Raw genomic sequence first — 22,967 nt, forward strand, 5'->3', positions numbered from 1 at the left:
TGGGGGAAGAGGAAGTAGAATTTGGCAGATCTTGTTGATCAGCACAGTCAAGTGATCCTGCGCAGAGAGGTTGCAGGAGCAAACTGGGTGTGTGGCAAGATTCCTAGGTGACAGATGGACTATGGGGGCTGGGGCTTAAGAGGCACATTGAACAGTGACCAGAACAGACTGAATCAGTCCAGTCCCCTGAACAGCAGAACGCAAGAGTCACAGCTTGTGTAACAGGAACATTAGGGCTGTGAAACAGTGTACATTAGAGATCATGGAAATAGCACCTTGGACACTGGTATTAGCTGCACTCTGGTGGTGGCTGGACAGTCACTGACACCGAGCAGAGATGGGTTCTACCTGAATGTTTCCCAGCTGATGCTTGTAAACATTGTGGGTTCAAAACAGGGGTGCTGGAACAATTTGTGGAGTGAGGGTGCTGAGAGCCATTGAATCAAATTGTAAACCCTGTACATAATGGAAACCACTTCAAGTCAGGGGTGTAGCAGCACCCACTGCATCCCTAGTTAAAGTACCTACGGTTCAAAATGATTCCAAAGCTTAACTGACAAGAGATCAAAAATGTCAATGCTGGATCCACAGATGCTGTTCAGCCAGCACAGTGCAGCCACAGCATGGCCTACCTGGGTCAACACTCGCACAGCACTGCCACAACCCCAGTACAGGGCAGCCACAGCACCAGCACGGCCTGGCCTGGCTAGCGCCTCTCATTTGGAGCTGCTGGGCTCTGCAGAGCGAGCCATTTCTGGCAGGGGTTCTGGAACAGCTTTTTTAATGGGGGTGCTGAGAGCCATTGAACCAAACTGTAAACCCTGTACATGATGGGAACACTTCAAGCCAGTGGATGCAGCAGCGCCCCTAGTTCCAGCTCCTATGATTGCTGGTGCTCCTTCAGCCATGCTAGGTGGCAGCCCCCTGGGGAGAACAGCGAGTCCTTCCCTCCAAAGCTCTGCACCCCCAGACCTCCCCCTTTACAGCACTATGACCACATCACAGCCGCCCCCTGGCCCCGCCCCAGTTCCTAGCCCGCTCGCTCCTGCCTTCTCCCCCCTGCTCGTTCTCACCCCATCATGCAAATCACACACCGCCTCTTCCTATCAAGCGGCAGCCAATCAACTTCTGAGTCTCTCCTGTCTGACTCCTGCCAACTTCCTAGGAATTCTGGCCCACGGGGACTTGTCAATCACCAACTGTTGCCATGGCAGCAGATCCTGGCAACAGTTCCCACCCATCTCCTGGGTTTCCATAGCAGCAATAAACAAACCCTCCCCCTCCCTGCAGGTCCCAGGCTCCTGGAGCAGCTCAGAGCTGGGGTCAGGGGAGCAGGTTTGTTGCCCTGGTGCCAGTCTGGACCTAGGTCTAGGGCACCAGCTGGTGCTGGGATACAGGGCTTCTCCCCTCTGGTCAGCAGGCCCTTACTGGCCCCAGCTGACGCCCCATCCCCACCTGGTGGAGATTTCTTAGGGCCCTTTGTGTGCAGCAAGGTGGTGGGTTCTCAGCAGGACTGGGTCTGCATCAGTGTGACTGGGAGCCTCTGCACAGACTGAACTCCTCTCTCCCCTCAAAGGGGGCCCCCAGCGCAGGCCAAGGCACAGCAGCCAGGAGCACGGGTGTAGGTAGGGCAAAGCTCTCCTCACTGCTGGCAGCCAGGGTTACACACAGGCCCTCAGGGGCTGCTGGTCAGGGCTCTCTGGCCGGAATTAAATTCTCTTCTAATGGGGCTTTTTCTAGTCTCTGAAGATGTCAGATGAGGAGTTTGAGGAGGACTACAGTGCCAATGAACGAGAAAAGGAGGGAGAGGAGGGGGAGGAAGAGAAGGAGCCAACAGAGGAGGAGGAGGAGGAGGAGGTAAGGAAGCCTGACATGGAGAGAAGGAGCATGAGGGGAGGGAATTTGTAGGGGACATGGCTGGGGTTAGGGGTGAGCTGGGAGACTGACCCTGCCTTATTTTGTGTGATGTTATCTCTAAGTCTCTCTTTCTCTGACTGTTTGTTTCTGTCTCTCTCCATTCCCCACCTCCCCCCTTCAGAGCTTGTCTCCCCGCCTTCTTACAGAGGAGATCTTGAAGGAAGGCCTCTCCCTCTTGTGTAAAACTGGCAATGGCTTGGCTCATGCCTATGTGAAACTAGAGGCAAAGCAAAAGTGAGTGTGATAACATGCACAGTCAAATCCTCCTTCCACCCAACCCACTGGCAGCAGGGCAGAAGTCAACACCCTTCCTGCAGGACCCTTTCTAGGTGGATGGGAGTAGGTTGGGGGAGAAATTCTGGAACGATGATTAATGGGGAATGGATTGCAGTACTCAGTAGTGTGGGCTTCTTTCTGTATGGGCTGTCAAGGTTGGTGGGGCATCCCACTCAATATCCTGGATAGATCACACTCTGAGTTACCTCTGACTGTACCCTGGGATGATGGGAAGGTATATGGGCTTTGGGGCTGTCATAGAATCATAGAATATCAGGGTTGGAAGGGACCTCAGAAGGTCATCTAGTCCAACCCCCTGCTCAAAGCAGGACTAATTCCCAACTAAGTCATCCCAGCCAGGGCTTTGTCAAGCCTGACCTTAAAAATATCTAAGGAAGGAGATTCCACCACCTCTCTAGGTAACGCATTCCAGTGTTTCACCACCCTCCTAGTGAAAAAGTTTTTCCTAATATCCAACCTAAATCTCCCCCACTGCAACTTGAGACCATTACTCCTTGTTCTGTCATCTTCTACCACTGAGAACAGTCTAGATCCATCCTCTTTGGAACCCCCTTTCAGGTAGTTGAAAGCAGCTATCAAATCCTCCCTCAATCTTCTCTTCTGCAGACTAAACAATCCCAGTTCCCTCAGCCTCTCCTCATCAGTCATGTGTTCCAGTCCCCTAATCATTTTTGTTGCCCTCCGCTGGATGCTTTCCAATTTTTCCACATCCTTCTTATAGTGTGGGGCCCAAAACTGCACACAGTACTCCAGATGAGGCCTCACCAATGCCGAATAGAGGGGAACGATCACGTCCCTCGATCTGCTGGCAATGCCCCTACTTATACATCCCAAAACGCCATTGGCCTTCTTGGCAACAACGGCACACTGTTGACTCATATCCAGCTTCTCGTCCACTGTAACTCCAGGTCCTTTTCTGCAGAACTGCTGCCGAGCCATTCGGTCCCTAGTCTGTAGTGGTGCATGGGATTCTTCCATCCTAAGTGCAGGACTCTGCACTTGTCCTTGTTGAACCTCCTCAGATTTCTTTTGGCCCAATCCTCTAATTTGACTAGGGCCCTCTGTATCCTATCCCTACCCTCCAGCGTATCTACCTCTCCTCCCAGTTTAGTCTCATCTGCAAACTTGCTGAGGGTGCAATCCACACCATCCTCCAGATCATTTATGAGGATATTGAACAAAACCGGCCCCTGGACCGACCCTTGGGGCACTCCACTTGATACCGGCTGCTAACTAGACATGGAGCCATTGATCACTACCCGTTGAGCCCGACAATCTAGCCAACTTTCTATCCACCTTATAGTCTATTCATCCAGCCCATACTTCTTTAACTTGCTGGCAAGAATACTGTGGGAAACCGTGTCAAAAGCCTTGCTAAAGTCAAAGAACAACACGTCCACCGCTTTCCCCTCATCCACAGAGCCAGTTATCTCGTCATAGAAGGCAATTAGATTAGTCAGGCATGACTTGCCCTTGGTGAATCCATGCTGACTGTTCCTGAACACTTTCCTCTCCTCTAAGTGCTTCAGAATTGATTCCTTGAGGACCTGCTCCATGATTTTTCCAGGCACTGAGGTGGGGCTGACTGGTCTGTAGTTCCCAGGATCCTCCTTCTTCTCTCTTTTAAAGATGGGCACTACATTAGCCTTTTTCCAGTTGTCCGGGACTTCCCCCAATCGCCATGAGTTTTCAAAGATAATGGCCAATGGCTCTGCAATCACATCCGCCAACTCCTTTAGCACTCTCGGATGCAGTGCATCCGGCCCCATGGACTTGCGCTCGTCCAGCTTTTCTAAATAGTCCCGAACCATTTCTTTCTCCACACAGGGCTGGTCACCTCCTCCCCATGCTGTGCTGCCCAGTGCAGTAGTCTGGGAGCTGACCTTGTTCGTGAAGACAGAGGCAAAAAAAGCATTGAGTACATTAGCATTTTCCACATCCTCTGTCACTAGGTTGCCTCCCTCATTCAGTAAGGGGCCCACACTTTCCTTGACTTTCTTCTTGTTGCTAACATACCTGAAGAAACCCTTCTTGTTACTCTTAACATCTCTTGCTAGCTGCAACTCCAGGTGTGATTTGGCCTTCCTGATTTCACTCCTGCATGGCCGAGCAATATTTTTATATTCTTCCCTGGTCATTTGTCCAATCTTCCACTTCTTGTAAGCTTCTTTTTTGAGTTTAAGATCAGCAAGGATTTCACTGTTTAGTAAATATGGCAGGCGACCAGCTTGGCTTTTCTTTCTTCACATCGGGATGGTTTGTCCCTGTAACCTCAATAAGGATTCATTAAAATACAGCCAGCTCTCCTGGGCTCCTTTCCCCCTCATGTTATTCTCCCAGGGGATCCTGCCCATCAGTTCCCTGAGGGAGTCAAAGTCTGCTTTTCTGAAGTCCAGGGTCCGTATTCTGCTGCTCTCCTTTCTTCCCTGTGTCAGGATCCTGAACTTGACCATCTCATGGTCACTGCCTCCCAGGTTCCCATCCACTTTAGCTTCCCCTACTAATTCTTCCTGGTTTGTGAGCAGCAGGTCAAGAAGAGCTCTGCCCCTCGTTGGTTCCTCCAGCACTTGCACCAGGAAATTGTCCCCTACACTTTCCAAAAACTTCCTGGATTGTCTGTGCACCGCTGTATTGCTCTCCCAGCAGATATCAGGGTGATTGAAGTCTCCCATGAGAACCAGTGCGTGCGATCTAGTAACTTCTGTGAGTTGCCGGAAGAAAGCTTCATCCACCTCATCCCCTTGGTCCGGTGGTCTATAGCAGACTCCCACCACGATATCACCCTTGTTGCTCACACTTCTAAACTTAATCCAGAGGCTCTCAGGTTTTTCTGCAGTTTCATAACGGAGCTCTGAGCAGTCATACTGCTCCCTTACATACAATGCAACTCCCCCACCTTTTCTGCCCTGCCTGTCCTCCCTGAACAGTTTATATCCATCCATGACAGTACTCCAGTTATGTGAGTTATCCCACCAAGTCTCTGTTATTCCAATCGCATCATAATTCCTTGACTGTGCCAGGACTTCCAGTTCTCCCTGCTTGTTTCCCAGGCTTCTTCCATTTGTGTATAGGCACTTGAGATAACTTGCTGATCATCCCTCTTTCTCAGTATGAGGCAGGAGCCCTCCCCTCTTGCGCGCTCCTGCTCATGCTTCCTCCCGGTATCCCACTTCCCCACTTACCTCAGGGCTTTGGTCTCCTTCCCCCGGTGAACCTAGTTTAAAGCCCTCCTCACTAGGTTAGCCAGCCTGCTTGCGAAGATGCTCTTCCCTCTCTTTGTTAGGTGGAGCCCGTCTCTGCCTAGCACTCCTCTTTCTTGGAACACCATCCCATGGTCAAAGAATCCAAAGCCTTCTCTCCGACACCACCTGCGTAGCCATTCGTTGACTTCCACAATTCAACAGTCTCTACCCAGGCCTTTTCCTTCCACGGGGAGGATGGACGAGAACACCACTTGCACCTCAAACTCCTTTATCCTTCTTCCCAGAGCCACGTAGTCTGTAGTGATCTGCTCAAGGTCATTCTTGGCAGTATCACTGGTGCCCACGTGGAGAAGCAGGAAGGGGTAGTGATCCGAGGGCTTGATGAGTCTCGGAAGTCTCCCCGTCACATCGCGAATCCTAGCTCCTGGCAAGCAGCAGACTTCTCGGTTTTCCCGGTCGGGGCGGCAGATAGATGACTCAGTCCCCCTGAGGAGAGAGTCCCCGACCACCACCACCCGCCTCCTTCTCTTGGGAGCGGTGGTCGTGGAACCCCCAACCCTAGGACAGTGCATCTCATGCCTTCCAATCGGCGGAGTCTCCTTCTGTTCCCTTCCCTCAGATGTATCATCTAGTCCACTCTCGGCATTAGTACCTGTGGAGAGAACATGAAAATAGTTACTTACCTGTATCTGCGTTGCTGGTACATGGATGCTCCCCTTTCTTCTTCTGGAGGTCACATGCTGCCAAATTTCTTCACCATCCTCCTGTCCCCACTGCGCAGCCTGCTCTGAATCTTCAGAACGTTGTGTCCGTAGAAGCATATCCTGACGTCTGTCCAGGAAATCTTCAGTTTCTCTTATGCAACGCAGGGTTGACACCTGTTGCTCCAGACCTTGAACATTCTCTTCCAATATGGAGACCAGCTTGCACTTTGTACAGACAAAGTTGCTTCTGCCCTGTGGAAGAAAGACAAACATGGCACATCCAGTGCAGGTCACAACAGCTGAACACTCCCCATCCATATTACCTTCCTTCTACGAGCTTCCTCAGGAGTTGTAGTAACTACTCAGAGAAGCCGGCAAGATGTAAGCCTCAGTGGGCTCTCCCCAGGCGAAGTCATAGAATCACAGAATCATAGAATCATAGAATATCAGGGTTGGAAGGGACCTCAGGAGGTCATCTAGTCCAACCCCCTGCTCAAAGCAGGACCAATCCCCAATCAAATCATCCCAGCCAGGGCTTTGTCAAGCCTGTCCTTAAAAATATCTAAGGAAGGAGATTCCACCACCTCCCTAGGTAACGCATTCCAGTGTTTCACCACCCTCCTAGTGAAAAAGTTTTTCCTAATATCCAACCTAAACCTCCCCCACTGCAACTTGAGACCATTACTCCTTGTCCTGTCCTCTTCTACCACTGAGAATAGTCTAGAACCATCCTCTCTGGAACCACCTCTCAGGTAGTTGAAAGCAGCTATCAAATCCCCCCTCATTCTTCTCTTCTGCAGACTAAACAATCCCAGTTCCCTCAGCCTCTCCTCATAAGTCATGTGTTCCAGACCCCTAATCATTTTTGTTGCCCTTCGCTGGACTCTCTCCAATTTATCCATGTCCTTCTTGTAGTGTGGGGCCCAAAACTGCACACAGTACTCCAGATGAGGCCTCACCAATGTCGAATAGAGGGGAACGATCATGTCCCTCGATCTGCTCGCTATGCCCCTACTTATACATCCCAAAATGCCATTGGCCTTGGCAACAAGGGCACACTGCTGACTCATATCCAGCTTCTCGTCCACTGTAACCCCTAGGTCCTTTTCCGCAGAACTGCTGCCTAGCCATTCGGTCCCTAGTCTGTAGCTGTGCATTGGGTTCTTCCGTCCTAAGTGCAGGACCCTGCACTTATCCTTATTGAACCTCATCAGGTTTCTTTTGGCCCAATCCTCCAATTTGTCTAGGTCCCTCTGTATCCTATCCCTACCCTCCAGCGTATCTACCACTCCTCCCAGTTTAGTATCATCCGCAAATTTGCTGAGAGTGCAATCCACACCATCCTCCAGATCATTTATGAAGATATTGAACAAAACCGGCCCCAGGACCGACCCCTGGGGCACTCCACTTGACACCGGCTGCCAACTAGACATGGAGCCATTGATCACTACCCGTTGAGCCCGACAATCTAGCCAACTTTCTACCCACCTTATAGTCCCAGGCAAACTCCCTCTGTTAGCCTCTCTGCTGTTTGCTGCTCAGCTGGTTCGCAGCTGACTGGCTTTTTATAACAGTCAGGCCCACTCAAGGCTCACCTGGAACAAAGCACTCCCAATTCACACTTTTCAAACAACCAGTCAAGCACATGGTCAAACTGTCCGCACAACAGACACTCAGATACTCACCAACACAGCCTCCTTAATGCAGCCCTTAGCGTACCTCCTCTCAGGCAGATCCCAGGCAAACTCCCTCTGTTAGCCTCTCTGCTGTTTGCTGCTCCTTTGTCACTTTGTTCGTGGCCCTCCTCCCTCCCTGTGTCTGCTTCTCCCAAGTCAAAGCTGGCACCAGGAGATGACTGGCCAACTGGAGTTCAGCTCGTTGGGCCAGCAAAGCATTTCTACGGCTCTGTCTCTCCGGTTGGACTCCCAGGTTGCAGCCGGCCAGACATCATGTCCTGGTGGAGACCTCACCACAGTTAGCCAGCCCTAAGTTACCTCTGAGATACCCCATTCCAGATCACTCTGATCAGTAAGGTCAGGTAGATGCCCAAATACATTGCTGAGAACACCAATATCAACGTCCAGATAGATACGACTGGGTAGATATGACAGATGGATAGATAGATGGATGCTCCAGGAAATGCTCTCAGCAGCTCTCCTCTTGTGAATAGTGGAGAGGCTTAGATGACATCCCTGGAGCTATGCCCTTTGCACTAATTCCTGGGGCTGTTCAAGTGACTGTCACCACCCCAAACTCAGCAGCCACCTGAATCATCCTCTTCCTCACCCACCAGTTGTAATCCATGGACCCATAAGTGTCCTGGGGAGGACATTCTTGGGAGACTTTGGAACTTGCATCCCTGTGAACTGAGTCCCATCCTGGCCATGTCCACCAGGTACTAGAGAGACCTTCCTGTCTTTCATTAATCAGGAGCAGCCCTTTCTGTTTTGCTGGCCAGGGTGGAAAATGTTTTCTGCACCCTACGCCTGAGTGGCCCTGCCAAAAAAAAAAAAAAAAAGAAAAGGCCAGACAATCAGGAGAGGTTGGGGGCCCCTGGAAGTTGGTACACAGGGCAACTGCCCTGCTCGCCTGCCCCTAGAACCAGCCCTTGTCATTAACTATGCATTCCAGCCTCTTGGCCCTGCAGCCTGGTCCTTCCCCATCTCCCTTTTTCCCCCACCCAGCCCTCAATGCGAGGACCACTATCTGATGGACTTATCTCTTCACAGCCTCTCTTGTTTCCTCCCCTCAGTTTCTGCCAACTGACAGCTCCTTCTGCATTCCTGGGAGGGGGCTCCATCTAGGGGTCCCACAGGGGCTCTGTTTCCAACCCCTCTGCTCACTCCACGATCTGCCTTTTCCCTCCTTCTGGTCTGGAGAAGCTTCTCTGGACATGAAATGTAGGTGAACTGCAGAGGAGGAGACTGACTCCCCAACAGTGGGGAGGGGCAGAGTGGAGGAGAGGGAGGGGAGGAAGAAAGCTGGATGTTTGTTTCATATCCTCATCCTGTGCTAGGGACCTGACAGATATCAGCCTTCTCCAGAACTACATTCACTTGCGTTATGTGGACTTGTCAGAGAACCAACTGCGAGATCTGTCTCCTCTGGGCAGCCTCACCCACCTTCTGTGGCTGAAGGTGGATGGGAATCGGCTGACCAGCACCCGTCTCACAGAGCTGCCCTACCTGCAGATTGCCAGCTTCGCCCACAACCGCATCAAGGACACAGAGGGCATTACCCACCCACGCCTGGGCAGCCTCAACCTTAAAGGTAGGTGTGTACCAGGCCTCACCACAAAGAAGTGCTCCTTGCTGTGTGCTGGGAAGGGAAATAACACTTTTGCTGCTTCCTTCTCTGTCACTCAGGAAATGAAATCCAGGTGATATCGGGTCTGGATCCAGGGAAGCTGACAAACCTGCACACGGTAGAGCTGCGAGGAAACAAGCTAGAAACCACCGCAGGGCTGCACCTGCCCAAGCTCAAGAACCTTTACCTGGTAAGAGCACCTCTCCGCAGGGGCACTATACCACAGAGAGTGGCGTAGAGACTCCATTAGGGTGTCCATGCGCCAGTGTGGTGGTAGGCCAACACTGTGCAGCCTTGTCAGCCTGAGAGATTAACATGTTTCAAAAAGTCAGAGGGTCACAATTAATTCTTTGGGGCAGATTCTATGACCTATTGTGTTCCTGTCATGCTCAGTCAGTGCAAAGGGAGCAGAAACCACCTGCAAGTTCCCTGCAGAGAACTGGGGAGCTGTAACCTGTTGGCTCTCAGCTTCTCCTTTTTAACCTATCCTCTCTGCTACCCTGGGTAGTGGTGTAGGGGAGAATAGCATGCTGTGTCAGGTGCTCTCCTAGGCTCAGGTGGAGCAAGTCAAGCTCCTATCCTGCACACTCTGGGGCTCCCACAGCCGGCAATGGAACAACCAGAGCTACTCACTTCTGTGATGCAGCAGGCAGCCTGCAGGGAAGCTGCTGAGCAACTGCAGCAGATAAAGCACTGCAGGTGCTCAGAGACCTCCCAGCTAGATCTGCTCCTGCGGCTGCAGGGGATGTGACTCCCTTTAGCTCCCCTGTGACCCACACTCCCGTCCCTGTTTTTCATTAGTTGTACCCCCGGAATTACTTGAGATCTGGGTCTGGCAGCTCCTCCCCTTAGGTTTGGGGAAGGGAGGGACCTTTAGATGTGGGTGGGCTTGTGCCCATTTGCTCCTAGATTCTCAACAGGAGCAAGGTATATAGCCCACTCTGGATACCTGCACTCCCATCCTTCCCCCCCGCCTCTGTTGTGTCCGGAATCATTTGATTTTTGGGTCCAGTAGCTCCTCCCCTTAAGCTGGGGGGGGGCTTTATATGTGGGCATCCCCCTGATCTTCAATAGGTGCAGGATATGAGGTGTGAGGCAGGTAGGGAGATGGTGCTGTCTTCCTCCTCTCTGACAGGGCGGATTCCAACCCCAGTTTTGAAAGTGTTGTGCAGGTTTTCTTTGAGAATGAAGACTGATAGGTCAGAGAAAGAACTTGTCAGCACCTGAAAGGATTGCATCTTGGAACAGCTAGAGCTAGAGCAGCCAGGAGGAGAAGCTATTCTTAACTTAGTACTAAGTAATATTCAGTGACAGGAGCTAACCACTAAGTAATAGTGACTACGATATAATTATGTTAAACATCCTAGGCAGGTAGGGTAACAAAAAGTGATAGAGTGAGTGACCTTAAGCTTTATAAAGGGAGATTTCAGTAAAGTAAGATTAGTCAAAAAGACCCTAAGTTAAAAGTAAAAGTAAAGTCCTTAGAAGCTGACACTTCCTCTGCTGAAATCACTGCTAGCCAGTCAGCTGACTGATTAACCAACCACTCAGTTAAGTGGATAGATTTAAAGAAAACCCTGTTACAAGAAAATACAAAACTGAGAATAGCAGAATAGAAATGACTCTGTCCCCATTACTACATTTAAAGAAATGGTGACTCAGACTAGCTGAGACAATTTTACTAGAACAGTTTGGCTAAAATCAAAACAACCTTCAAAGCATACAATTAAAACAGTTATTTTTCCCTCCCAATTTCCTCTTGCTATAATTAGCATTGCTTTGCTTCCCTGTTGGAGGGTTAACAATATCACTAACCTGCTGCAAAATGCTTCAGAATTAGGGACAACAGCCGGCCTCCTGCTCCTGGACTCAGCTTCTCCCAACTCACACAGGGCATATGGCCCTTTGTAAAGCAGCTATCCTGACTGCTTACCCTCATGGAGTCTGACTACAGCAACAGGGAACCTATTGAAGCAGACCCAAAACTACTACACCCAATTCCAGAAGCTTCTGGATGTGGAGTGCTTAATCTGCCTAGCAACAATGACCCAAACACAGCTCACTCCTACCTCCCCTCATTGAGTCTCCTAACTAGATACCTCCCTATTAGCACGTGTTACACTTATACACAGATGCTAGAAGTCTAAATACTAAAATGGGTGAACTAGAGTGCCTTGTTTTAAATGAGGAGATTGATATAATAGGTATCACAGAAACATGGTGGAATGAAGATAATCATAGAATCATAGAATATCAGGGTTGGAAGGGACCCCAGAAGGTCATCTAGTCCAACCCCCTGCTCGAAGCAGGACCAAGTCCCATTTAAATCATCCCAGCCAGGGCTTTGTCAAGCCTGACCTTAAAAACCTCTAAGGAAGGAGATTCTACCACCTCCCTAGGTAACGCATTCCAGTGTTTCACCACCCTCTTAGTGAAAAAGTTTTTCCTAATATCCAATCTAAACCTCCCCCATTGCAACTTGAGACCATTACTCCTCGTTCTGTCATCTGCTACCATTGAGAACAGTCTAGAGCCATCCTCTTTGGAACCCCCTTTCAGGTAGTTGAAAGCAGCTATCAAATCCCCCCTCATTCTTCTCTTCTGCAGACTAAACAATCCCAGCTCCCTCAGCCTCTCCTCATAAGTCATGTGCTCTAGACCCCTAATCATTTTTGTTGCCCTTCGCTGGACTCTCTCCAATTTATCCACATCCTTCTTGTAGTATGGGGCCCAAAACTGGACACAGTACTCCAGATGAGGCCTCACCAGTGTCGAATAGAGGGGAACGATCACGTCCCTCGATCTGCTCGATCAATGGGACACAGTAATATCAGGGTACAAAACACATAGGAACGACAGAGTAGATTGTGCTGGTAGGGGAGTGGCACTATATGTGAAGGAAAGCATAGAGTTAAATAAAGTAAAAATCTTAGATGAATCAAACTGTACTATAAAATCTCTGTGGATAGAAATTCCATGCTTGAACAATAAAAGTATAGTAGTACGAATATACTACCAACCACCTGACCAGGATGATGATGGTGATTGTGAAATGCCCAGAGACATTAGAGAGGTTACAAAGGCAGAAAACATAATAATCATGGGGATTTTCAACTATCCCGATATTGACTGGGTACACGTCACCTCAGGATGGGATGCAGAGATAAAATTTCTAGACACCATTAGTGTCTGCTTCTTGGGAGCAGCTAGTCCTGGAACCGACAAAGGGAAAGGCAATTCTTGATTTAGTCCAAAGTGGAGCACAGGATCTGGTCCAAGAGGTGAATATAGCTGAATCACTTCATAACAGTGACCATAATGTAATTAAATTTCACATCGTTGTAGGGTGAAAATGCCAAAGAAAGCTACCACAGCAGCATTTAATTTCAGAAAGGGGGACTACACAAAAATGCAGAAGCTAGTTAAACAGATATTAAAAGGTACAGCCACAAGCATGAAATGGCTGAGAACTGCATAGAAGCTATTTAAAAACACCATAATAGAGGCTCAAACTAAATGTATACCCCAAATAAAAAAAAACAGTAAGAGAACAAAAAAAAATGCCACCATGACTAAACAGCAGAGTAGAAGAGGTGGTTAGAGGCAAAAAGGCATTCTTTAAAAACTGGAAATAAAATCCTACTGAGGAAAATAGAAAGGAGCACAGCCTCTGGCAAATCAAGAATAAAAGTGTAATAAGGCAGCCCAAGAAATAATGTGAAGAGCAAATAGTTAAAGACAGAAAAACTAACAGCAATTTTTTTTAAGTACATCAGAAGTAGGAAGTTTGCCAAACAATCAGAGGGGTCACTAGGCAATCAAGGTGCTAAAGGAGCACTCAAGGGAGACAAGCCTGTTGCAAAGAAGCTAAATGAATTCTTTGCATTGGATTTCACTGTAGGGGATGTGGGGGAGAGCCCCACACCTCAGCCATTCTTTTTAGGAGATAAATCTGAGGAATAGTCCCAGATTGAGGTGTCAGAAGAGGAGGTTTTGGAATAAACTGATAAATTACAGAGTAATAAGTCCCCAGGCCCAGATGGTTACACCCAAGAGTGCTGAAGGAGCTCAAAAATGAAGTGGTTGAATTACTAGCAATAATATACAATTTCTAATTAAAATCAAATAGTTTTCCAGAGGATTGGAAGATAGCAAATGTTGTACCTAAAATATTCAAGGGGTGATCCGGGGAATTACATCCCAGTGAGCTTTATCTCTGTGCCTGGCAAATTGGTTGAAATTATAATTAAATGGAGAATAATAAGTATGAAACTGCAGAAAAACTTGAGTGTCTCTGGATTAAGTTTAGAAGTGTAAGCAACAAGGGTAATGTCGTGGTGGGAGTCTGCTATAGACCACCGGACCAGGGGGATGAGGTAGACGAGGCTTTCTTCCAGCAACTCACAGAAGTTACTAGATTGCACGCACTGGTTCTCATGGGAGACTTCAATCACCCTGATATCTGCTGGGAGAGCAATACAGCGGTGCACAGACAATCCAGGAAGTTTTTGGAAAGTGTAGGGGACAATTTCCTGGTGCAAGTGCTGGAGGAACCAATGAGGGGCAGAGCTCTTCTTGACCTGCTGCTCACAAACCAGGAAGAATTGGTAGGGGAAGCTAAGGTGGATGGGAACCTGGGAGGCAGTGACCATGAGATGGTCAAGTTCAGGATCCTGACACAGGGAAGAAAGGAGAGCAGCAGAATATGGACCCTGGACTTCAGAAAAGCAGACTTGGACTCCCTCAGGGAACTGATGGGCAGGATCCCCTGGGAGAATAACATGAGGGGGAAAGGAGCCCAGGAGAGCTGGCTGTATTTTAATGAATCCTTATTGAGGTTACAGGGACAAACCATCCCGATGTGAAGAAAGAATAGTAAATATGGCAGGCGACCAGCTTGGCTTAACAGTGAAATCCTTGCTGATCTTAAACTCAAAAAAGAAGCTTACAAGAAGTGGAAGATTGGACAAATGACCAGGGAAGAATATAAAAATATTGCTCGGCCATGCAGGAGTGAAATCAGGAAGGCCAAATCACACCTGGAGTTGCAGCTAGCAAGAGATGTTAAGAGTAACAAGAAGGGTTTCTTCAGGTATGTTAGCAACAAGAAGAAAGTCAAGGAAAGTGTGGGCCCCTTACTGAATGAGGGGGGCAACCTAGTGACAGAGGATGTGGAAAAAGCTAATGTACTCAATGCTTTTTTTGCCTCTGTCTTCACGAACAAGGTCAGCTCCCAGACTACTGCACTGGGCAGCACAGCATGGGGAGGAGGTGACCAGCCCTGTGTGGAGAAAGAAATGGTTCGGGACTATTTAGAAAAGCTGGACGAGCACAAGTCCATGGGGCCGGATGCACTGCATCCAAGAGTGCTAAAGGAGTTGGCGGATGTGATTGCAGAGCCATTGGCCATTATCTTTGAAAACTCATGGCGATTGGGGGAAGTCCCGGACAACTGGAAAAAGGCTAATGTAGTGCCCATCTTTAAAAAAGAGAAGATGGAGGATCCGGGGAACTACAGGCCAGTCAGCCTCACCTCAGTGCCTGGAAAAATCATGGAGCAGGTCCTCAAGGAATCAATTCTGAAGCACTTAGAGGAGAGGAAAGTGTTCAGGAACAGTCAGCATGGATTCACCAAGGGCAAGTCATGCCTGACTAATCTAATTGCCTTCTATGATGAGATAACTGGCTCTGTGGATGAGGGGAAAGCGGTGGATGTGTTGTTCTTTGACTTTAGCAAAGCTTTTGACACGGTCTCCCACAGTATTCTTGCCAGCAAGTTAAAGAAGTATGGGATGGATGATTAGACTATAAGGTGGACAGAAAGTTGGCTAGATTGTCGGGCTCAACGGGTAGTGATCAATGGCTCCATATCTAGTTGGCAGCCGGTATCAAGTGGAGTGCCCCAAGGGTCATTCCTGGGGCCGGTTTTGTTCAATATCTTCATAAATGATCTGGAGGATGGTGTGGATTGCACCCTCAGCAAGTTTGCAGATGAGACTAAACTGGGAGGAGAGGTAGATACGCTGGAGGGTAGGGATAGGATACAGAGGGCCCTAGTCAAATTAGAGGATTGGGCCAAAAGAAATCTGAGGAGGTTCAACAAGGACAAGTGCAGAGTCCTGCACTTAGGATGGAAGAATCCCATGCACCACTACAGACTAGGGACCGAATGGCTCGGCAGCAGTTCTGCAGAAAAGGACCTGGAGTTACAGTGGACGAGAAGCTGGATATGAGTCAACAGTGTACTTTTGTTGCCAAGAAGGCCAATGGCATTTTGGGATGTATATGTAGGGGCATTGCCAGCAGATCGAGGGACTTGATCGTTCCCCTCTATTCGACATTGGTGAGGCCTCATCTGGAGTACTGTGTGCAGTTCTGGGCCCCACACTATAAGAAGGATGTGGAAAAATTGGAAAGAGTCCAGCGAAGGGCAACAAAAATGATTAGGGGACTGGAACACATGACTTATGAGGAGAGGCTGAGGGAACTGGGATTGTTTAGTCTGCGGAAGAAAAGAATGAGGGGGGATTTGATAGCTGCTTTCAACTACCTGAAAGGGGGTTCCAAAGAGGATGGATCTAGACTGTTCTCAGTAGTAGCAGATGACAGAACAAGGAGTAATGGTCTCAAGTTGCAGTGGGGGAGGTTTAGGTTGGATATTAGGAAAAACTTTTTCACTAGAAGGGTGGTGAAACACTGGAATGCGTTACCTAGGGAGGTGGTGGAATCTCCTTCCTTAGATATTTTTAAGGACAGGCTTGACAAAGCCCTGGCTGGGATTATTTAGCTGGGGATTGGTCCTGCTTTTGAGCAGGGGGTTGGACTAGATGACCTCCTGAGGTCCCTTCCAACCCTGATATTCTATGATTCTATGATTCTAATAAAACATCTGGAAGATCATGAGTTGATAGGGTCCAACCAACATGGATTCTGCAAATGAAAATCATGTCTCACTAATCTCAAAGTGGAACTCACATTGACTTCAGTTGCAGATATGAGCACTCAGCACTTCTGAAGATCAGCCTCCAGCTCTCAAATAAGACCCCTTCAAAATGAGGAACATAAAATTAGTGACCACCTGTGAAAAGTCTGGTTGAATTGATTTGCCCAGCATCCCACAGGAACTCTGTGGCAGGGTCAGGGATAAAATCCAATTCTCCAGTGCAGCCTTAACCATGAGACCCTCCTTTCTGTTCCTGAAACCCCCTGCTTCCTTCAGTACATGCCTTCCAATTTCTGCAACAAACAAGGTAGGGGGTCCTACAGAAAACAGCCTCCTTTCCTACACAGCTCTGATTTACTCCCTGAGCACCATCCATCCTGTGCACTGAATGAAGCAGTGGTTCTGTGGAAAAAATAGTATGTGATCATGTCATTGAAGATTGTAACATAATGCATATGCATAAGGGGGCCAAATTCAGTTTGCACAGGCAGTTTTAATTCTGGCATTTCTTAACTTTTGAATGCAACCTTAATAATGTTCTTTTAATGTGGGGTGTCATCAGAAAAGTTGGAACCTTTGGATTCATTGCACAGACCTCTGCCACTTCAGTTAACAGAGTAACTGATAGCCGTATAAGTTGCCATCCTCTGTGTCAGGGGTGGGAAACCTTTTTGGCCTGAGGGCCACATCTGGGTATGGCAATTGTATGGCGGGCCATGACTGCTCATGAAATTGGGGTTTGGGGTGTGGGAGGGGGTGAGGGCTCCAGCTGGGGATGCGGGCTCTGGGGTGGGGGTGGGGCTGGGGATGAGGGGTTGGGAGTGCAGTAAGGTGCTCTGGGCTGGGACCGAGGAGTTCGGAGGGCGGGAGGGGAATCAGGGCTGAGGCAGTGAGCTGGGGCGTGGGAGGGGGTCAGGGGTGCAGGCTCTGGGTGGTGCTTATCTCAAGCAGCTCCCAGAAGCAGCAGCATGTCCCCCCTCTGGCTCCTAAGTGGAGGCACAGCCAGGCCTCAGTTCCCAGCCAATGGGAGCTGCGGGGGCAGTGCTTGGGGGCGGGTAGCATGCAGACCCTCTTTGCTGCTCCTACGCATAGGAGCTGGAGAGGGGACATGCCACTGTTTCCAGGATCTGTGCAGAGTGGGGCAAGCCCACAACCCCACCCCCTGGATGGAGCTCCAGAGTGGGGCAAGCCCCGGACCCTGCTCCCTGCTGGGAGCTCAAGAGCTGGATTAAAATGTCTGGAGGGCCAGATGCGGCCTCTGGACAGTAGTTTGCCCACTCCTGCTCTAAGTGGACCAGCACTAGAAGGGTTTCACAGATTGGCTGAAACTATTGTAAAGAAGAGAATGATTGTGGAAGGGTCAACGTGGCTTTTATAAAGAGAAATCATGCCTCACCAATCTATTACAATTTTTTGAGGTGGGGGGGGGGTCAACAAACCTGTAGACAAGGGGGTCCAGTGCACATAGTGTACTTGGACTTTCAGAAAGCCTTTGACAAGGTCTCTCACCAAAGGCTCTTAAGCAAAGTAAGCTGGGATAAGTGGGAAGATCCTCTCATGGATCAGTAACTAGTTAAAAGACAGGAAACAAAGGGTAGGAATAAATGGGTCAGTTTTCAGAATGGAGAGAAGTAAATAGTGGTGTCCCCAAGGGAGCAGATTTGGGATCACTGCTGTTCAACATGTTTATAAATGATCTGGAAAAAGGGGTAAACAGTGAGGTTGCAAAATTTGTAGACGATACAAAATTATTCAAGAGAGTTAAGTCCAAAGCAGACTGCGAAGAGTCACAAAGGGATCTTACAAAACCGGTGACTGGGCAACACAATGGGCAGATGAAATTCAATGTTGATAAATGCAAAGTAATGCACATTGGAAAACATAATCCCAATTATACATACAAAATGATGGGGCCTAAATTGGGTGTTCCCACTCAAGAAAGAGATCTTGGAGTCATTGTGGCTAGTTCTCTGAAAACATCCGCTCAATATGCAGCGGCAGGCAAAAAAGATAACAGAATGTTAGGAACCATTAGAAAACAGATAGATAATAAGACAGAAAAGATCATAATGCCACTATGTAAATCCATGGTACGCCTTGAGTAGTGTGTGCAGTTCTGGTTGCCGCATCTCAAAAAAGATATACTAGAATTGGAAAAGGTACAGAGAAGGGCAACAAAAATTATTAAGGGTATGGAACAGTTTCTCTATAAGGAGAGATTAAAAAGACTGGGACTGTTCAGCTTGGAAAAGAGATGACTAAGGAGAGATCTGATAGAGGTCTAAAATCATGAATGATGTGGAAAAAGTGAATAAGAACATAAGAATGGCCATACTGGGTCAGACCAAAGGTCCGTCTAGCCCAGTATCCTGTCTTCCAACCGTGGCCAATGCCAGATGCCCCAGAGGGAATGAACAGAAGAGGTAATCATCAAGTGATCCATCCCCTGTTGCCCATTCCCAGCTTCTGACACCATCCCTGTCCATCCTGGCTAATAGCCATTGATGGACCTATCCTCCATGAATTTATATAGTTCTTTTGTGAACCCAGTTATAGTCTTGGCCTTCACAACATCCTATGGCAAGGAGTTCCACAAGTTGACTGTGCATTGTGTGAAAAAATACTTCCTTTTGTTTGTTTTAAACCTGCTGCCTATTCATTTAATTTGATGACCCCTGGCTTTTGTGTTATGAGAAGGAGTAAATAACACTTTCTCCACATCAGTCATGATTTTATAGACCTCAGTCATACCTCCCATAGTCTTCTCTTTTCTAAGCTGAAAAGTCCCAGTCTTATTAATCACTGCTCTTACGGAAGCCATTCCATATTCCTAATCATTTTTGTTGCCCTTTTCTGAACCTTTTCCAATTCCAGTATATCTTTTTTGAAATGGGGGACCACATCTGCACGCAGTATTCAACTTGTGGGTATACCATGGATTTATATAGAGGCAATATGATATTTTCTGTCTTATTATCTATCCCTTTCTTAGTGATTCCCAACATTCTGTTCACTTTTTGACTGCCGCTGCACATTGAGTGGATGTTTTCAGAGAACTATCCACAATGACTTTAAGATCTCTTTCTTGAGTGGTAACAGCCAATTTAGGCCCCATCATTTTATATGTATAGTTGGGATTATGTTTTCCAATGTGCATTACTTTGCATTTATCAACATTGAATTTCATCTGCCATTTTGTTGCCCAGTCACCCAGTTTTGAGAGATTCTTTTGTAGCTCTTCGCAGCCTGCTTGGGACTTAACTATCTTGAGCAATTTTGTATCATCTGCAAATTTTGCCACATAACTGTTTACCCCTTTTTCCAGATCATTTATTAATATATTGAATTGGACTGGGCCCAGTGCAAACCTCTGGAGGACACCATTATTTACCTCTCTCCATTCTGAAAACTGACCATTCATTCCTACCCTTTGTTTCCTATCTTTTAACCAGTTACCAATCCATGAGAGGACCTTCCCTCTTATCCCATGACAGCTTACTTTGCTTAAGAGCCTTTAGTAAGAGACGTTGTCAAAGGCTTTCTGAAAATCTAAGTATACTATATCCACAAGATCCCCCTTGTCCACATTCTAGTAGATTGGTGAGGCATGATTTCCCTTTACATGTAGACTCTTCCCCAACAAATTATGTTCCTCTATGCGTCTGACAATTTTGTTCTTTTCTATAGTTTAAACCAGTTTGCCCAGTACAGAAGTCAGGCTTACCGGCCTGTAATTGCTTTTTTAAATATTGGTGTCATATTAGCTATCCTCCAGTCATTTGGTACAAAAGCTGATTTAAATGATAGGTTACAGACTACAGTTAGTAGTTCTGCAATTTCACATTTGAGTTCTTTTGGAACTCTTGGGTGAATACCATCTGGTCATGGTGATTTATTACTGTTTAGTTTATCAATTTGTTCCAAAACCTCCTCTAATGACATCTCAATCTGGGACAGTTCCTCAGATTTGTCACCTAAAAAGAATGGCTCAGGTTTGGGAATCTCCCTCACATCCTCAGCCATGAAGACCGATGCAAAGAATTAATTTAGTTTCTCCACAATGGCCTTGAATGCTACTTTAGCCTCTCAATCGTCCGGTGGCCTCACTGGTTGTTTAGCAGGCTTCCTACTTCTGATGCACTTAAAAAGTTTTTTGCTATTACTTTTTGAGTCTTTGCCTAGCTGTTCTTCAAATTCTTTTTTGGCCTTCCTAATTATATTTTTACATTTCATTTGTCAGAGTTTATGCACCTTTCTATTTTCCTCACTAGGATTTAACTTCCACTCTTTAAAGGATGCCTTTTTATCTCTCACTGCTTCTTTTACTTTGTTGTTTAGCCGCAGTGGCACTTTTTGGTTCTCTTACTATGTTTTTTAATTTGGGGTATACGTTTAAGTTGAGCCTCTATTAAGGTGTCTTTAAAAAGTTTCCATGCAGCTTGCAGGGATTTCACTTTTGGCGCTGTGCGTTTTAATTTCTCTTTTAATTAACCTCCTCACTTTTGTTTAGTTCTCCTTTCTGAAATTAAATACTACAGTGTTGGGCTGCTGTGGTGTTTTCCCTGCCACAGGGATGTTAAATTTAATTATATTATGGTCACTATTACCAAGCTGTCCAGCTATGGTGTAGATCCTGTGCTCCATTTAGGACTAAATCAAGAATTGCCTCTCCTCTTGTGGGTTCCTGGACTAGCTGCTCCAAGAAGCAATAATTTAAGGTGTCAAGAAACTTTATCTCTGCATCCTGTCCTGAGGTGACATGTACCCAGTCAATATGGGGATAGCTGAAATCCTCCATTATTATTGAGATTTTTATTTTAATAGCCTCTCTAATCTCCCTGAGCATTTCACAGTCACTATCACCATCCTGGTCAGGTGGGCGGTAATATATCCCTACTCCTATATTCTTGTTATTAGAGCATTGAATTACTTATTATCCATAGAGATTCTATGGTACAGTTTGGTTCTTTTAAGATTTTTACTTCATTTGCTTCTATGCTTTCTTTCACATATAGTGCCACTCCCCTCCCAGCATGACCTGTTCTGTCCTTCTGATATATTTTGTCCCATTGATTATCCTCACTCCACCAAGTTTCTGTGATGCCTATTATATCAATATCCTCATTTAAAACGAGGCACTCTAGTTCACCCGTCTTATTATTTAGACTTCTGGCATTGGTATATAAGCACTTTAAAAACTTGTCACTTTTTAGCTGTCTGCCATTATGTGATGTAATTGAATGAGACTCGTTTTCATTTGACTGTTTCTCATCAGATCCTACCTGTATTTTATCATCTTCCATCCTCTCCTCCTTACTAGGACATAGAGAATCTCCATTAATAGATCTTCCTCTAAGGGATGTCTCTGTCCAAACCACATGCTCCTCCGCACCTGACGGCTTTCCCCCCAGCCCTTAGTATAAAAACTGTTCTATGACCTTTTTAAGTGCCAGCAATCTGGTTCCATTTTGGTTTAGGTGGAGCCCATCCTTCCTTTATAGGCTCCCTCTTTCCCAAAAGTTTTCCCACTTCCTAATATATCTAAACCCCTCCTCCCTACACCATCGTCTCAGCCACACATTGAGACCCTACAGTTCTGCCTGTCTAACTGGCCCTACGCATGGAACTGGAAGCATTTCAAAGAATGCTACCATGCAGATCCTGGACTTCAATCTCGTACCTAGCAGCCTAAATTTGGCCTCCAGGACCTCTCTCCTATCCTTCCCTATGTCAGTGGTACCAACATGTGCCACGACCACCAGCTCCTCCCCAGCACTATACATAAGTCTATCTAGATGTCTTGAGAGATCCGCAACCTTCGCACCAGGCAGGCAAGTCACCAAGCGGTTCTCCCAGTCTTCGCAAACTTAGCTGTCTATGTTTCTAATGCTCGAATCCCCTATAACTATTACCTGTCTCTTCCTGATAACTGGAATTCCCTCCCCCAGAGAGGTATCCTCAGTGCGAAAGGATAACACAACATAATCTGGAAGGAGGGTGCCAACTATGGGATCATTTCCCTCTGCTCCAGTTGGATGCTCTACTTCCCTGAGACTTTCATCCTCCTCAACAGCACAGAGGCTGTCAGACTGTGTCCCGGAAAGTCTCATCTGTGTACCTCTCTGTCTCCCTTAGCTCCTCCAGCTCAGCCACTCTGGTTTCCAAAGCCCGTACACGGTCTCTGAGGGCCAGGAGCTCCTTGCACCAAATGCATACATACAGCACCTGCCCATAGGGCAGATAATCATACATGCTGCATTGGGTGCAATAAACTAGATAGCTCCCTCTCTGTTGCTGGACTTCTGTCTGCATTATCTTTTTACTCCTGAAGTTCTTTCCTTTGTTGTTGTTTTGTTTTTATCAGGGGGTGTCTGGCTTTAAGTTTACAGAATGTTAAGTGTATCTAGCCCCCTGGCTCACACTTCCTTGCAAAACTCCCGTTAGCTGCTCCTGTTCACTAGCTCCTCTGGTCGCTGAGAAGCGGGCTTTTTAAAGCCCTGGTCCTCCTGAGTAGTCCCTGTGATGTTGCACAGCTCCATATGACGTTGCACACCCTCAGCAAGTTTGCAGATGAACTAAGCTGGGGGGAGAGGTAGA

General features: G+C 47.4%; 1 protein-coding gene across 2 annotated transcripts in view; it reads left to right on the forward strand.

Annotated features, from left to right (window-relative positions):
* Window positions 1-1,282: 1,282 nt before the first annotated feature.
* LRRC23 (leucine rich repeat containing 23) overlaps window positions 1,283-22,967 on the forward strand; it is a 28,038-nt gene continuing 6,353 nt past the window's right edge. Inside the window, exons 1-5 of one of the 2 annotated variants that reach the window (XM_007069636.3) lie at window positions 1,283-1,625; window positions 1,741-1,857; window positions 2,039-2,151; window positions 9,138-9,391; window positions 9,487-9,617. In XM_007069636.3, coding sequence (XP_007069698.2) covers window positions 1,750-1,857; window positions 2,039-2,151; window positions 9,138-9,391; window positions 9,487-9,617 — 606 coding nt within the window. In that variant the 5' untranslated portion in view covers window positions 1,283-1,625; window positions 1,741-1,749. The remainder of the gene's footprint in view (window positions 1,626-1,740; window positions 1,858-2,038; window positions 2,152-9,137; window positions 9,392-9,486; window positions 9,618-22,967) is intronic. The other variant, XM_037910975.2, reaches the window with a different exon arrangement.

Source organism: Chelonia mydas, chromosome 1, assembly GCF_015237465.2.
Source record: "Chelonia mydas isolate rCheMyd1 chromosome 1, rCheMyd1.pri.v2, whole genome shotgun sequence".
Classification (NCBI taxonomy): domain Eukaryota; kingdom Metazoa; phylum Chordata; order Testudines; family Cheloniidae; genus Chelonia; species Chelonia mydas.